At 43.6% G+C, this 17,597-nt stretch overlaps 1 protein-coding gene across 2 annotated transcripts in view; it reads right to left on the bottom strand.

The window, feature by feature from the left end:
* strc1 (stereocilin 1) overlaps positions 1–17,597 on the bottom strand; it is a 46,463-nt gene that overhangs the window by 20,689 nt on the left and 8,177 nt on the right. For both annotated transcript variants that reach the window (XM_069910308.1, XM_069910309.1), the window contains exons 4-14: positions 16,556–16,710; positions 15,011–15,197; positions 13,048–13,163; positions 11,645–11,777; positions 10,630–10,812; positions 9,493–9,531; positions 8,897–9,064; positions 6,076–6,213; positions 4,968–5,032; positions 3,720–3,843; positions 1,355–1,443 (exon numbers count right to left, since the gene is read on the bottom strand). In XM_069910308.1, coding sequence (XP_069766409.1) covers positions 1,355–1,443; positions 3,720–3,843; positions 4,968–5,032; positions 6,076–6,213; positions 8,897–9,064; positions 9,493–9,531; positions 10,630–10,812; positions 11,645–11,777; positions 13,048–13,163; positions 15,011–15,197; positions 16,556–16,710 — 1,397 coding nt within the window. The remainder of the gene's footprint in view (positions 1–1,354; positions 1,444–3,719; positions 3,844–4,967; positions 5,033–6,075; positions 6,214–8,896; positions 9,065–9,492; positions 9,532–10,629; positions 10,813–11,644; positions 11,778–13,047; positions 13,164–15,010; positions 15,198–16,555; positions 16,711–17,597) is intronic.

Raw genomic sequence — 17,597 nt, 5'->3', positions numbered from 1 at the left:
CAAGGTTGGACTCCGGCCACCCATTAGTGCACGCCTTGCCGTTGACTAATTTAAATCATTTAGGGTTATTATTGGCTAGAAGCACAGATCAGCACTGTATATAACACCAACGCACAGCACATTCTTTCTTTTTGCCTCGTGGTCCAAGCCCTGGACATCGTTCCATGCCAGGTCACTGTGGACATCGCTGGAAGTGTCATGGGTAAGGTGTGCACTGCACTGAAGCTGGGCCATTAGTACTGCAATAGGTTGGTACTCACAGAGAGCCACAACTCTGTTGGTCAGGGAACTGGGTGTATGAGTCCCTGTTCAAAGAGTGTGAGTGGGTCAAGTATAGGTTTACCATTGCTGGAGTCCAACCAAAGTCAGAGGTGAATGTCTATATTGTCGCCTAAGTGAAATAGAGATCGAGTACCGTTTAACTTCTCCACTGTTTGTTTCCCGTATGTTAATAAAAGTTACATGTGATTGTAACACTTGTGTCTAGAGTCGTCTCTCTGTGAACCCACCAAACCTGACTCTTCCCAACATGACAGCAACATTACGTATTCTCCAGTCCTCTGAGACCTCGCCTAAAAAGGATACAAAGATCTTTGTTATGGCCCCAACTGTCTCCCTTTTTGCTTTGCTCAATAAACTGCATTAATTCCCATCAGGCCCTGGGGACTTTGACATCTCCTCTTTGGCCTCCAACATGCCCTGGAATATCATGCTTCTTCCTGATCTTGCTCTCATCCAACCTCCTTCTCTTTGATGATGTGAAGCTCCCATTTAATATCTCACTCACTGGCTCTGACTCCAGGCACAAATTTCCTAATCAGTGGTCCTACCCACTCCCTGTTCCTCACATCTCTGTCAAATGCCTTGGTCCTACTCACCAAGAATATTTAATTTCCTCTCCTTGCTGCTTGATTATCTGCAAGTTCTTTCCTGCTTTTGTAATATTCTTCCAGAGCCTGATTTGATTTCCGTTTCCACGACAGTACAATCTTATCGTCCAAGGTTCCCAAACCAAGACACCCTTGTTATTCTTCCTGACAGGAACATGCCAGTTGTGAATTCGGACCACCTGGTCTTTACACAACTCACACGACACATGTGGACTTACCCAATACAGCTGCTTTAGATTGAGGAATGCTGTAAATAGCAGTTCCCCCGTTTAACAATTTTGCCCAAAAGAAGGATCGTAAGGAAATATGAGAAGACAGTTTCAGGAAATGCCCAGATTAGACAGCATCTGAGAAACAAATGTTGCTTTTATCTCCACGAATGCTGCCCGACCCACTACTGTTTCCTCAACGTACCCAGATCTCTGTCGCCAACCATCTCCTGCTGCCTGTGAGGGGTTACTTACTGGAGGTCAAGCAGAAGCTGAGGTTGCATATTCTGCATTACTTCCACAGTGAGGACAAAGCTGTTCAATGCTTCCAAAACACAACGTCTCTGTGAAAAATAATAGCGTGTCACTACGAATGTTTTGACATTTTTAATAATCTGGAATGTGAATAAACATGCCTGGACGTCCGTGTTTAGTGAAAAGAGTGAGCCACACTATTCGTTTATCCCAGTGGTTCTCAACCTTTTTCTTTCCATTCACATACCACCTTAAGTAATCTTTTACTAACCACAAGGGCACCTGTGCCATCCTCTGTGGTTGGTAAGGGATTACTTAAGGTGGTATGCAAGTGGAAAAAAAAGGGGTGAGAACACCTGGCTTATCCAATTGGATGTTTCAGTGTGGAAGAAGATCATTTGGTATCCGGCACCTATGAGGATTGGTAGATGCCGGTTAAATTAATTTCCTGGTTGCTTGAGATTGCGTGTTGCACGATTGATGAACCAACCAATAGCTGGCGCCAATTTAAAATTGCTGTGCTTTTTACCTATTTATTTTCTGTGGGGTTTTTTTGCCGGTTGCTTGAATCCCGGATAATGGGGATTTTATTGTATTTTGGAGGAAATTTTTATTGTTAATTTTTGTCGAATTTACAAGCTTGTTTCAGATATTATTTGTTTATTATATTGGTGATATTTGCCATCGCCACAGACCACCTGTAGAAAGCCATGGAAAAAATCTGGAAAATCACAGTCATTGGTGTCGTGGGCCTAAGCAAGGTGTTGGAGATGTGTCAGATATTTCCAGTTCCTGATAGGTTCATCCTAGGGTCAGAAGACAAGTAGCTGGTGAGATAGCTGATTCATTGGAAGTTTCTTGGATTGAAAAAAGCCTCCATTAGATTGAAACATTGAGGGTCCTCATACAGGATACCCTAAAGGTTAACCACCAGGTTGGATTGGCAGTAAGGAAAGCAAATGCTATGTTGGCATTCTTTTCAAGCGGAATAGTGTACGAGTAAGAGGGTGTTGATGAGGCTCTTTGAGGCACTAGTGAGTCCTCTTTTGGAGTACTCTGTGCAGTTTTGGGCCCCTTATCTTAGAAGGGATGTACTAATGTTGGAGTGAGTTCACAGCAGATTTACGAGGATGATTCCTGGAATGCAAGGGCTAACAAATGAGAGGGGCTCTTGAACTGTATTCATTGGAGTGTAGAAGAATGAGAGGGGATCACATAAGGTGTTTTTATGCCTGGCATCCGCTTTGAGGCTGGCTTCAAATGCAGATAAAAATCTTAAACTTACCAGCGGCTAATCTTTGTGAGGTGTCTGAGGTGATTCAGTCTGTCACCGAAGACCCACTTAAAGTTCTACAGGTGGTACCATGGAGAGCATTTTGGCTGGTTGCATCACTGCCTGGTATGGAGGCGCCAACACTCAGGACAAGGAAAACTCTAGAGTGTTGTTAACTCGGCCTGCAACATCACAGGCACCAGACTTCACTCCATCGAGGACATCTACATGAGATGGTATCTTAAAAAAGCAGCCTCTATCCTCAAAGACCCCACCCTCTTCACTCTGCTACCATTGGGGAAAAGGTACAGGAGCTTAAAGACGAGCGCTCAGCGGCACAAGGATGGCTTCTTCCCCGCTGCCATCTGATTCCTGAATAATCAATGAACCAAAGACACTTTTTATGCCATGTTATTGTTATTATTATTTTATTTTTTATAGTAATGTCGTAAGAAGGTTATAAATTATGCTGCCACAAAACATCGAATTTCATGACATGCTCTGTTCTTGCTGCTGTCATCGGAAAAGAGGTCATGGTGCCACAAGACTCGGGCCACCAGGTTCAGAAGCAGCTCTACCCCTTCTCCGTCAGACTCTTCAACAACAAACTCAATCGGGGACTTATTTGAAGACTCTTACTTTTGCACTTTATGGATTTTTTTCATCTCCTTGTTTACATCTCCTTATTTGTTTACATGTGTACTTTGATTCAGTTTTTTTTTGCACTACCTGTGGTAATTCTGCCTCACCCACAGGAAGAGGAATCTTGTACGTGAACACTACCTACATATGTTACCACTGTTAAAGTCAAATTTTAATTGTCTGAGAGGATGAGCAAATGTAGATTCTTGGGAGTCACTATCTCGGAAAATCTTTCCTGGAACCAACACACCAATGGCATCATGAAGAAAGCCTCTACTTCCTCAGGAATTTGCGGAGGAGCTAGTGGAGTTGTTCAAGTGAACCAGTACAGACTGTTTCCGTGCTGTAAACGGTTATATGGTTATGTCATATATGAACTCTGACAATAAATCTGAAATCTGAACAGGGTAACTCCTTCTACTGCTTTGCCTTGTGTTCTTATCATCTTACCAGGGATGTGGGCATGTCAACCGGCAGGTCTCGGAAGAATCGTAGCAGCTTCAGGAATGTATTGAGCATCATCAGATGTTTCAGGGTTGCACAATCTAACCCCCTCGCCACAAAACCAAGAGAGCTGAGGAAAGGAAGAGGTGTTAAAATACATCAAAAATTACAGAAGCCACAATCAGTTTTCACATGAAGAACAAAGAGCAGTTGGAGGGACTCGGTGGTCAGACAGCATCCACGGAGAGAAATGGTCAGTAAAAGTTTTGGGCTGGGACTCTTGGTTGAGACCTCAAGTTGGACAAAAGTGATGTTCATGCTGTTGGTTTAAGGTTGTCCAAAAGGGGTATGATGTGTTGTTCCTCATGTTTGATCTCTACATGGCAATGGATGAGGCTGACGACGGACATGTCTGTGAGGGAATGGTAAAGGCAAATGTCGACTGGGAGTTCCAACTTCGGCTGACAGACAGAACACAGATATTCAGTGAAAGGTCACCCAACTACCGATGTAGTGGAAGCCACACCAAATGTAGTAGATCAGGTTGGACAAGGTGCCTCACCTGGAAGGTCTGTCTGTGCCCCTGGGTGAAGGCGAAGGGGGAGGAGCGGGGTCACTTTTCACTTTCTACGGTGGAGAGGGAAGAGCAGACCATGGAGTCACAGAGAGACTGATGCTGTGAAAAGCAGATAGGATTGACGAGGGGAAGGTGCGGCTGGTGGTGGGAGATCATTGAAATGACCTGTTTACTTGCTTTTTTCAAATCAGGCAACAGGAACCCAGATCACTCTGTACCTTAGAGCTCTCAAATATTCTTTGCATTGTATGCTTTTAAATTTTTCCTGCCAAAATTTTCATTCTATTTCCCATGTTTGCCCACTCACATGACCTATCTATATCCCTTTGTAGCCTTCTAACTTACCATCAGCTCATCATCTTCTCGTAAGCAATCAAGAATAAGCAACAAATAGGCTGAAATGCCAGCATTACATGTTTTCTTAAATAAGTGTCAAGTCCTGCACTGTTCTGTGCATAGTAGAGAGAGGTTTTTAACTGCAATCAGTGCATAGAGAGGAAACCAATTAAGTGGAAATGTAGACATCAGAATGAGATATGATTAGACACTCAGCACAACCCCCGATGACCAGCACTGCAACTACGTTCAGACAGGATTCCATGACACATGCCACATTTCTACTATTTCAGTGCCTTCTCCACACTTCTCCTGCAAAGCTCATTTTCAGTGTAACCTACCTTAACATATCTTCAGTCATATTGTAATTATTTGCTTCCAAAACTGCCCCAAAGAGCATCTGAGCCTGTGACAAGAGATTTGGCATAAGATGTAACATAATGCTATCCATTTTCCAAGTACAGCAAAACCCCGGTATCCAACATCTATAGGGATTGGTAGTTGCTGAATAAGTGAACTTTCCAATTGCTTGAGATTTACTCTTACAATGCCTAATACACCTGCATTAAGAATAAACAGTATAAAAGAAAAATAATTTATATTGTACCTACACTAAACAACCTTCACTTTCATGAATATATAAACCTTAAAGCATTTTACTTTATTTTCAGTCACATTCTTTGAAAACATTTAACCCATTGCTGCATCTGCAGGTTCCTCCCCCTCCATGGAGTTGCCCAAAATGACAAACAATAACATTATAATTAAACCTCCCCCCTTCCCCAAGTTTACAGATAAAGCCTCTGACTGGGGTGACTCTTACAAAGCAGGAAAAAGGAGACACTCTAAGAGAGTCACCCCAATGGCGAGCTCTTCATTCCGGGTGGCTCACACAACTTTATTCAAACAGCTGCTATGAGCAAAGCCTGACCAAGGCCCTCCGCTGACTAAATATTTAGTCCTATCTTCACCAAATGTTTACGTGTTACTTTAGAAAAAATTTTCTTTTACAATTTTAATTTACATATTTTTAACCTAATCTTTATATTAATTTTTTACATTTATTTTCCTTGGGGTTTTTTTTTGCCAGTTGCTTAAGGGTGCCAGATGCTTGAATTCTGGATACTCAAGGTTTTGCTATATATCTGTCTTTAAAACAACTTCAACATTTTCCACTGTGAAAAAATATTTGCAGTCTTTCCACAAACCATTGCCTTTCATGAGTGAACCTAGAGAACAAGGGTCATTTACGGGAAACATCATAGTCTTCTCTGCAACCTCAATGCATCAGAAAATAAGCCTTTACAGACAGGAATAAGGTATGTAAGTCAAAATCCTGAACACAGACAGTTCCTGTCTTAGCCCCAGCTGTGCTACTGTGATAACCTTGTATTGTTTTATTTGATACACAGAGTTAGCTAAAATAAAATGCCAAATGTAAAATATTACCTGCTGCACTGACCACTTCATTTGTGCTGTCTCATTGGCACTCGACAATAGCATCTTCACTTTTGATTTCAAGGATATTAGAGGAATGTCCTTCGTAAGAGAATCCAGATTTTTGAGGGCATTTATATTGTCTGATTCCTAACAATGAATGCAAATGAAAATATATTGGTTTAGCATTTAGTTGTAGAATCATTCTCAGAGGGTCAACTACCAAAAAGTAAACATCCACAAAAACACAAAGTCACAAGTGTCCACAGAGGAAAAATGTAACATAGAGGAAACGATCTGATACCAAAATGACATCAAAACAATTAAGGAGACATTGGGAGAGATGATCAAAAGCTGGATGGACTTCCAATTGTCAGGTCCCAGATCAGAGAGCAATGGCAGAAAGCCTGGAATCAGAGATTAGATGGAGAAGGCTGATATCACGTTTGGTCAGAGATCCTCGTGACAGGGAGGGAGGAGTGTGGTCACAGCAGCAGCGACGATAATTCACAGTTCACCAGTCTGCCAAACTGAGAAACATAATTGATGACCAAGCATTCAAATCTCTTCCACAAACCAGAAACAATCTCACTAAATATAGTTAACAAAGTCATTGTACAGTCTGATTTAGGAGACTGATTTCTGTGGTCAGGTTACCAAAGCTTCAGGTTACTGTAAACTCAGACTTGTTCTTGGTCCGGGAGAGGTGTCGGAATACTTTAACCAATCACACACCTCAACTGGGTTCAAATATCATTCATTAATGAAACTTCACACTATCAAAGTCCCTTTACAAACTACAGATTTATCAATTATTTAGCATTTATCCAGCACAAAGTCTGGTACACCTTCAGCATCCAACTCTGCCTAAGAATGTGGTTAAACAATTAAATTATTTTAAATGTCCTTCCCCTGGTATGGTTCATGCATGGCCAAAATCATTGTTTGTTTACAGAAAGAGAGGTTAAATGCCTGAATTCTCACAGATGGATATTAATGCTGTTCCCTGTGGGGTATGATCTGAAATAAGAACAAAGAAGGTGAACCGTATATGCATGAGTAATAATCAACACCATCAGGGGTGTGAAAAATCATGAGTCATTCCATAAAACTCTGGTGGCAGAGGGGCATGGATTGCAGGTGGGAGACAAATGAACAGGACAAGGTTTCTCAGTATATTCTGATCTGGAAGGGAACGCAAGTCTTGCAAAGATTTTTGACCTCATCTTGATTCACTGACTCATTCAAGATCCCAGAGTAGGGTCTCCTCTTAAAAGAAACTCTTTCCAGTTGTGCACCCTTTCCAGCTTCCTCTGAAGACAGTTTAGACATCTCCTCACTTCTCAGTGACTTCACTTCCTGAGAAGATTGAAGCAACCACCTTTATGTCAACTTCTACAGGAGCTCTATCGAGAGAGTCCTGGCCGGCTGCATCACAGGGTTGTACAGTTGTTGCAGAGATGTGGTTTGGAGGTCAATCCGCAGGACCACAACAGTGGCAGAGATGATTACTGGAGTCAACCTCCACCCCATCCCCCCAACCCCATTGACATGATCCCGATAGATCACGTCGATGGTGGGGGGGGGGGTTGGAGGGAGACTCCAGTGATATTTCACCTGCTCCCATTGGGGAAGAGACGTGGGAATATCAAAGCCAGCACCACCAAGGTGTGGAAGAACTTCACCTCACAGGGAGTGAGAATGCTGATCAACCAAAGGAACTGCTCAAACGAACTATCTGAGATTCTCATATTCATGAAACAATATTTATTCGTCCTGCACAGGTATTGTATATTTGTAAATGTATTATATTTTACACTGAGGACCGGAGAATGTGTTTCATTGGGTTGTATTTGTGCAAATGGATGACAATAAACTGGACTTGAACTGGCATTCTCTACTTGAAGCAAGAAGATTATCATGTTGTGATTGGTACATGGAATCTAGCTTGATGGTGCTACATAACATTGAGGGAGCACCATCTTATGATCGATATGTTACACCAAACCTTCACCTATCTGCTCAGGTGAATGGAAAATAAAATTTCTTGTTGTCCTGACCAACATTTCTGAATTCTGTTATAAATACTCAACCCCCACCCTGACATCAGGCCTCTTAGAATAATGCTGGAATATAGATTGGATTACTATATACTATATTATTGAACTACAGTATATATGCATATAATGGTTGAACTTTGTGGACCATTTTTGAAGCATAAAATTTAGGGGGTTGACTATTACATATTACTTTTGAATGCAGTAAGTACCTGCATCACTCCGGGGTGTCTGGAGCTCGGATGGGCGGGCAGTTGGGCCCCGGGTGAGAGATGGCAGTTCAGGTGGACAGGGCCAAAAACAGGGGGTTGACTTTTACGTGGTGTTGACTATTATACATGCAAATACGGTATATTTAAATGTCGAGGATTGGATCCAAACAGCTCAAGTTAGTGGCTTGTGCAGAGAAAGGAATGACAAACATGCTCTTCTATTCATGGGCTCAGAACATCCAAAACTTCTCATCCATCATTGAAGAGTCTCAGCTGCAATGCAGGAAACTTTGCGGCCCATTTGTGCCCAGCGAACCATCACAAGAAGTGCAGAGACAACGTCCAGATTGCAGTGTGAGTGATGTTGGCTGAGGGGTAATATTGGCTTGGTGTAGAATGTTTGGAGTGCCTCCACTGAGGACTCATCTGAAGAATGGACTTTTCCAGCATTGCAGGAGATCTTTCACTCCACTCTATGCTGGGCAACTCAAACATCCTGATGCAAAACTAAAAGCTCCTCCCAAGTCACGAGTTAGAAGAGCAAGTGAAGATTCCAGTACCAACCCAGAGCGTGTTGACAGCCACCAGCTTCTGAACTGGACTCAATATCCTCTCGTACGCTGCCATGTCAGGCAGGATGTGAACAAGGAGAGGGGACGGAATGACTCGCAGAATTGCTGGGCTGAGGCCGACCACCGTGGAGCCCAGACTGGTCAGCAACTCCTCCGTTATCTGCAGATTATCAGAAAGAAAGGACTTCAACGGGCATCACTCCACAGGAGGATGGGCCAGCTCAGGACCCATTCGACTTGTCGCGGTTGCGTACAGACCTTCGTCGGGAGTGGTGCCGGCCACTGCTGATGACATAAGCGATGCGACGCGCAGGGGTAATAGCGCACATGCACAGGTGGGTTAAGCGTCAATATACAAGTGATGGATCTCAAATGCAGGAGGAGAGTGAGAGCATCGGATCACCCGTGCGGCCATGAGACAATGAGAAGATCAGAGGAGTTTAGCCGGTGGTGCTTGGGGAGTTGAAGATGCAATGTTGTGTCGAGTGAAGAATAAAAAAAAGTCGACTTCATGGTGGCTGAAAGAAAGGAGAGAGTGTATTCTTTTTTTGTTTGTAAGCTGTGGTAAAGACCTCATGTAATACTCACAGACACATTTTGCAGCATTTTGTCAATTATTGCCCTTGCCTGAAATAGAAACAATGGATATGTTAAGCATGCAGACACCCAAACCATGTTTAACTGGTTTGCATCATTAATATTAACTTTATAACTAGAAAGAAATTCATTTCAAGATAATTTTGCTCATATTTACCTATCATGAGATGAAAGGAGGCTATCTCCTTTAGCGAATGCAACGTTAGCATTCGTTGGGTGTTTTAAGGCAGAGATATATGTTGTGACCTTTTGTTGTCTTGTCTCAGATCCATTAATCCCAGAGTCTCACTGCCCTCTTCCCATTTCCTTGGAGCCCAGTGATATTCCCTCCCACACAACCATCAGTGCCCTCTCAGGCTGGGCAGTGGTCTGTCCCACAGCATCTCTGTGGCTTGTGCCCCATCAACCTGCCCATGTCCTGATGCTGGTTTACAGAGGTCTTACCCATCACGGGCAATGAGGGAGAGGTGGAGGTTGCACTCTGACTTCAGAGCACAGCAGTGTCTAATTAAACTACAGCAAACTTGAACCAATCTAATGAATAAACGTCAGTATCTTCTGTAGGAGTATTAAGTCGAAGCCTGAATTTGCCATGGACAAAATGATCTTCAGGTGGGATGACCATGAAAATTAGGCATTGCCACCTCTCCAGCCTATTGCCCACTTCCCACACCCATCCTATTGCCCACCTCTCTGGCCCACTGCCCAGATCCCCAGGCCCATTGCCCAGCCCATTTCCCACCTCTCTAGCCCACTGCCCAGATCCCCAGGCCCATTGCCCAGCCCATTTCCTACCTCTCTGGCCCACTGCCCAGATTCCCAGGCCCATTTCCCACCTCTCTGGCCCACTGCCCAGATCTCCAGGCCCATTGCCCAGCCCAGATCCCCAAGCCCATTTCCCACCTCTCTGGCCCACTGCCCAGATCTCCAGGCCCATTGCTCACCTCCCCAGCCCTTCTCACCCATCAATCACTCTCCTTGCTCACAACCCCACAGACTATCTCACCAATTCAGGAGATTTTCCCCCCACCCCCCCAATCTCTCTTTTCCCTCCTCCCAGTTATAAATTCAGGACCATCAAAACAAAGAGAGTAAACAAAGCGACCACATGTGCATTGAAAATTATACCTGGGCAGAAGAGAGGTTGACTGCACTGAGCTCCGGGAGTGTTGCTTGGATGTGTGCAGGGTGAAGCTGCTTTATAAAGGACAATCCGAGGATGGGGAGTAGATGAGCCAGACTTGACAATTCATTCGTTACCAAGGGTCCTTGGTTCATTATACTGCTTGTTCTGATCAAAAAGTCTGAAAGCTGCTTGAAAAAGGAAGGGGCAATGAAGACATTGGCAAGGACATCATCCCACACTAACACAGTGCAAGCAACAATCTCCGTCCATCATCTAAATGTTTCCTGATCTTCAGTGGCATTGCTCACCGTTTCTTGGGATCTATGCTCCATCCTAAAGCATGATGGGCAAGGTGTCACAGGAAGTGGTGTGATGTTTCCAGAAAGTGCTTACCACTCTACAAACTTTCATGAGTCAATGTTAACCAAAGGTGGATCCCACTGTGATATCTCAGCTGAGGTAATAATTAAGAAAATTAAATTCTCTTCAATATACAAGGGACTAAAAATAAGGCATTGATTTAAGCATATGCATGGGGTAGACAAGGATTACAATTATTCCCATCTGTTCAAAAGATCATTAAGAGGGCAGTAGAGAATCAACCCAATGGTATAAGATACAGACATTCAGCCCGTGCCGTCTGAATACACCCAATCCACCTACACTCCCGGTATGTTTTGAATGGTGGGAGGAAACCAGAGCACTTGGAGACACAGGGAGAATGTACAAAGTTCTTACAGATAGCACCGTAATTAAACCCAGGTCGCTGCAGCTGTAACTGCTATGCTAATTATGCTACCCCAAGTCCCAACTGAGCAAGAATGACTGATATCCATCCTTCAAGGACATCAGACTTTTACAGAAACCCAATTATTTGAAGATCACCCATACAGATACTTTTTTTTTCATTCCAGAATATATTGCAGAAGCTTAAATGTATGCATAAAGTTTTTAAATGAAGCCTCTTGATACTAGGTTAAAAGCTTTAACACCCTTCTTCCATTTGTGATCACTCACCAGTTCATTTGGAACAAAGATTTGGTCACCAATGCAATTTAGCAGCTGTTCCTTGACAATTGCAAACATTTGAAGATTCTGCTTGTAAGGTTCCAGATCCCGGGAAGCTGAAGAACAAATCAGTCTACCCAGCCTAGGAATAGGAGAGCCTCAGTGAGAGTGGGCCATGCAATGAGGAAAGGGGAAAGGCAACTATTTTCAAATTACAAGCAACATTTTCCATCCTCTCAAAAACAAGAGAGAATTGAATACGAGGGAATCAAAAGCTACAAAAGATCTCAATGTTGGAACTTGCCTACTTCCCCCATCCTTGTAGACCATTGAAACGGATGGCCCAGGAGAAGGCCATTCACCCCCTGATGTCAATGGCAGCTCTTTGAAAGAGCGTTCCGGTCAGTCTCACCACCTTGCCATTTTCTTAGTCCCCTGTAAGCATTTTAACCATTCTTACATCCTCATATTTCCTTACAACGTAAAAGGCTGTTTGACCCTTCAAGCCAATGCCCACACTCACAGCATCCCACCTTTCCCTTCTCCCACATTTCCCTACAGCTTATTCTCCCTCACCAGTACATCATGTGCTCGATTCTCCTATCACCTTTCTACAATGGGGGTGAAGTTATAACAGCTAAATGAGCCCTTTGAAAGGACAGGGAGTTTTTGCTGTGAATTCCTCCATCTCTGCCTCTGGACCATCCTGCTCGCTGGGTTTATCTCTGCCTCTGGAGCATCCTGCTCACTGGGTTTATCTCTGCCTCTGGACCATCCTGCTCATTGGGTTTATCTCTGCCTCTGGACCATCCTACTCACTGGGTTTATCTCTGCCTCTGGACCATCCTGCTCGCTGGGTTTATCTCTGCCTCTGGAGCATCCTGCTCGCTGGGTTTATCTCTGCCTCTGGACCATCCTGCTTGCTGGGTTTATCCAGGAAAGCCATCCCCCTGCTTGCTCCTCTTTGTGTATTAATTGTTTTTCACTATCCTTGCTCCAACATTCTACTTAATTTTAATATAAAACGGCATTACATCACCTTTGCCACTGAATAGTTCACATAACTCGACCAGCTTGCCTTATTGTGGTTTCTAACCTTTCCTCACTGCTCATTCTTCCTATTCATGGAACCATTTCTGTTGCATGTCCCATTCCTTCTCCCAATCCTCGTGCTCACAGGCCACGGGCCCAGGTTGGGGTTAGACCCAACTTACCCACCTGCTCCCATGTGGGACTGTGGTGGTGGAGGCAAAGATCCTCACAGCACTTGAGACACACCAGGGTGCAGAAGGCTACAGACCAAGTGCTGAGAAATGGGGCCAGTGTGGATTGGTAGTCAATGGATAGAGTGGGCTGAAGTGCCTATTTCTCTACTGTCCGACTCAAAGACTGCGAGCAGTTGGAAGACTCACCTCTCAAAGTCAGAAGTTCCAATTGTTTTGTCCCCTTTTAGGATGGTGCGGATGAGAAACCTTTCCTGGACTGTCGTCAGTTTAGTGGCCAGCAGCGCATCCAGTGCAGTGAGAATCTGGTAAAAGACAGAACCAACAGGAAGTGTTCACCTCGTGGATTTCACAGATTTCCATCCAATACAAAATTAATTTAAAAAGTGAGCTGATTAGAGGTAGTGCAAGAGAAAATCAGCATCAGAAACTGCACAACAAATCATTTTTTAATGCAAGAAAAAGACAAAAGATCTGCGGAAGGCAGAATTCCCAATGAGGGATAACATCGCCACAAGGGATATCCAGTGCTAATCCACACCGGGAGAATTTGACAAGGGATTTGCATTGGAGAGGATCTGCACAAAGTCTACATCTTTTCCCAAATATTCCTTATTACTGATATCCTGTTCCTTTTAATAGACCCTGTGTAGTGAACTGGGCATTCACACTGGTGCGATGCTATAAGGACTGGCTCTTCCCCTGACTCCACCCCCCACACATCCCGATAAAAACACTGGACCCCTGCCAAAACCCCAGTTCAGTCCACAGACCATGTGTGCCATTCTTAGTGAATAAAGGCGTGTTGTGCTTTCTCTGGTCTTGAGTGCTGTCAGTCGCGCTACACCACCTAAAAACAAAAGGACCCTGTTCTCTACATCTTCAATTGTTACATTAGTGCCTGTACATCTGGCCCTGATGATAAACTTATTTCAAGCCATTAAGAGTTCTTTTAAAATATCTTTCCTGCTCAACCAACTGTAGATTCAAACTTATATGACAACAAGTTAATCCTGTTGAGACCAGAGCACTGTAATAGCCATGACCTCTCTAGTGTCACTGCCACCCTGACTGATTACAATGAGGATGGAGATCTGATCAACCTCTATCATAGAGTCAACAACAGGGCCACCCACGAGGGTGAAGGAACCCACAGTGGCCCATTGATGGGACCAGAGGTCCACACTTCTACCTCTTGATCTTTCTAAGCAGCTACTCTCCGACTAGTCTCGTACAGTACCCACGTACTGGACAGAATGTTACTCTCTGAAAGAAATCCAGCAAATTCACTAAATTCTATCTGCTCCCATCTTCTTGTGGGTTCACCCAAGACTTCACTCACCCCCCGAAGTATTCCCGATTGGACTAGCTTCAGATTTACATGTGAGCGCCAACCCATAGAGGATGCAAGAGAGTAAAACACAAAAGTCTGCAGATGCAGTGATTGAAGTAAAAACACGATGCTGGAGAAACTCAGCAGGTCAAACTGTGTACCTCATAGAGCAAAGCTAAAGAAACATAACCATCGTTTTAGGCTTCAGCCCTTCATCAAGGTATGAGCAAACTTTGTTCAGGCACCTGCCTACATTTTGCTCGTACCTTGATGAAGGGCTCAAGCCCGAAACATTGGTTATGTACCTTTAGCTTTGCTATATGAAGTAAGCTGATTGACCTGCTGAGTTCCTGACTACCTGGCTCCGCCCCGTTCTGCAACTGTGGCCCCTCCCTCTTTAATCTTGCATAAAGCCTCTAACACCTTGACCCTTCCCCAGAAAACCCGGGTCACGGCACAGGAAGAGGTCCATTCTTCATAAAAGCCTGTAGATCAGTGACTCAGTCTCAGCCCCTCGAGTTATTTACTGCGCGTCACAGCATTGTGTTTTCACATTGAGGATGCGCTCCAGCCTGATCCCCCAGCACAGTTCAGAGGGAGTCCTGCACTGGCAAAGGTACTTCCATTTAGAGGAGACATTCCATCTGCTTTCTCATCCCACCACATCAAAAACGGCCCATGTTTTGTCCTCCAGTCACAGGCGGTTATCCTACAGCAGTGATTATGCATCAGAAATAACTAATTGGCTGTAACATGCCTTAGACCACGCTGAGATTGTGAGAGCTGCTATAGGAATGCACGTTCTTTCTCTAATAGTACCTGTGTACGGGACAGAAGTTGAAACCTCTCAAATGGTAGGTACACCAGCAGGTTACCAACATGATGCAGGAACCTCAATGGCCACGTGGTCACATTACTATACCTCCCAGAATTCAGGATCCACTGGACGAAGGCTCTTCTCTGATCATCAGAGAGTTCCCCAAAGATCTGATTGACCGCAGCCAACCTATAGCACAGAACAATGAGGTGAGGAGAGTGACCACAGCACAGGGTGCCCTTTCTACTAGTCAACAGCTGAGCATCAATAACTTACAAAGCACACGTGTGACCTAAGTAACTTTATCTGCCAGAAGCTTACAGCACTGGAAGAGGCCATTCACCCCATCACATCAACCAATCTCCCTGTGACACATCCAGTGCTTTTTGAAGAGTTCCAGATCCTTCTGCCTCTGAGTTAAAAAAAACATTGGTTCTATCTTCCCTCACCATCTCTACTCTAGCTTAAATATATGCATTAGCACCAAATTCTTGCCCCATAAACCTCCAATCAGTTAGCAATCATGAGGTCACAGTTTAAAAGCATAGGACTGCAGATGCTGAAAGTCTGAAATAAAAACAGGAAAAGATAAATATAGTCAGGAGTTCAGGCAGTGTCTGTGGAGCCTTTCCGTTTGAAGACCTTCCATCAGAACAGACTGGAGATATTACTTCAGTTTGTTGATGCTTCCTGACTCACTGAGAACTTCCAGCATTTTTTATTTGATATACAAAAGCCACAATAATGATTGGTGGCAGATGTAACAGTTTGAGTTGCAACACATGCATCTTCACCGCGGGTGATGATGTAGAGTTTTTAAACATTTACCCCTCATCACAAAAATATTCCCGACTGGACCACCACGGACTTTAGCAAATTTATGATTCAGAGGGAGACTGATCTGTCCATTGTGTCTGTGTTGAGTCTAATCCCACCAGGTCCAGAACTCTGCCTGTCACAGCTCTTCAAGTATGTATCCCAATCCCATTTCAAAAAGCACTTTGCCTCTCTCACCTTTTCAAGTAGGAAGTTCCAGTACTATCCTGTGTGAAAACATTTGTCCTCATCTCCCCTCTAATCCTTTCTCCAGTCATTTTAAATCTGTATCCCCTTGTTTTAACTGCTCAGGGACATGTACTCTTTGCAGTTTCTCATAAGTTAACACATCTCTACTGTTGCAAGAGGAACAGAACAATTCCGAGATGTACAATAGCAAAAACCCATCTGAAAATGACTGAGATTCAGAATTCATCAGTGTTTTGCTTCAGGTATAAAATAGTGAACCAGAAAGGGAGCTCAGATGTGCTTAAATTAGGATCAAACAATCTCGTGATTCAAATAGAATAAGCTTGCCATCCGGGAACACACTGGGTACAAATTTGAATAAATCAGGTCACCTTAATTTGGAAACGTTGGAACTATGTAATGAAGCAGGAGTAAAACATTTTAACTCTGTAACAGTTCCTACAAATGAATGTTGTGTGAGGAGGGAAATCAACAGAGGTATTAACATGAATCTTTAGCTGTTGCAGGTAGGTGAGACATACACTTGCTCCTTGTCCAAGGTCTCTGGCAGTGCTTGGATTTCAGATGTGGATAGGTGAGGCAGAAAATAAACAAATTCTGGGAACATGCTTGGGTCAATGAGCAGTATTCTGTGGAGAAAGACTGATGCCAGAATCCTCTTCAAATCATTTTGAATCTGAAAATAGAACCAGTATTGTAAAAATAGAAATCAGAAAAAAAGATATTTATTCAAATTAAAAACAATTTTTAGTTAGCATTTAAATATTTGATAATTCTTCTCATTTTGATGGCCATCTTTTCACTAGCAGGAGGTAACTCTCCTTTTAAATAACATTTTCACCTCTTTCTGTACCCCAATGTAGTCAACATCCTAGAAGACAGCCAGCCCATGACAGACTCAAGATGTTCAGAAACTCAAATGATCAGAAAGTCTGCCCAGACATTGATGGCCTTGAAGTAAGAACACTAGCCAGCACCTTACAATATCAAACCACAGTGAGTCCCTTGCTACAGACCAAAAGTCTCATTGGCTTCAGAGGTGCCCTTGGCCATGCCCAAAGGTGGAACCACCACAGCTGAATAGGACTTATCTGTGGCTCAACCTTGGAGTAGGAGGCTGTTGGTTCACCCTGGATACACGTACAAAAGATCTAGTCCAGTGCAGGTCTGACTGTTGAATAAACTTTCTTTTAAATAACACGTTATACTGAGGTTCTATTTTTGGTTTATTGCAAATACGGTGGCACTCTTTCAAAGAAGACCAGATGTCTCCTGATACTGGGTCAGCTGCTAACTTTAAAAGAGACAAATAGATTTTTGTTCATCAATGAACTCGGGTCGCAGATGAACTCAGCAGATAGCTGAATAGCCTCAAACAGTTGACGATATTCTTCATGTCCCTAAGATCTGACCTAACCCACAGCCAGCTCCACGATAATTGCAACTTGTTGTGGAGCTCGATGTGCATGACAGGCAGAATATAAATACAAAATCTCTCTATTCCGTGCGATACTGATGCAAGATTTTAATTATGCAGCTCTTTGCATAGGATACAGTTAGGCA

This window comes from Narcine bancroftii, chromosome 14 (genome assembly GCF_036971445.1).
Source record: "Narcine bancroftii isolate sNarBan1 chromosome 14, sNarBan1.hap1, whole genome shotgun sequence".
Classification (NCBI taxonomy): Eukaryota; Metazoa; Chordata; class Chondrichthyes; order Torpediniformes; family Narcinidae; genus Narcine; species Narcine bancroftii.
Note: the sequence above shows the minus strand (reverse complement) of the source record. Positions and strands in the feature narration are given on the sequence as shown.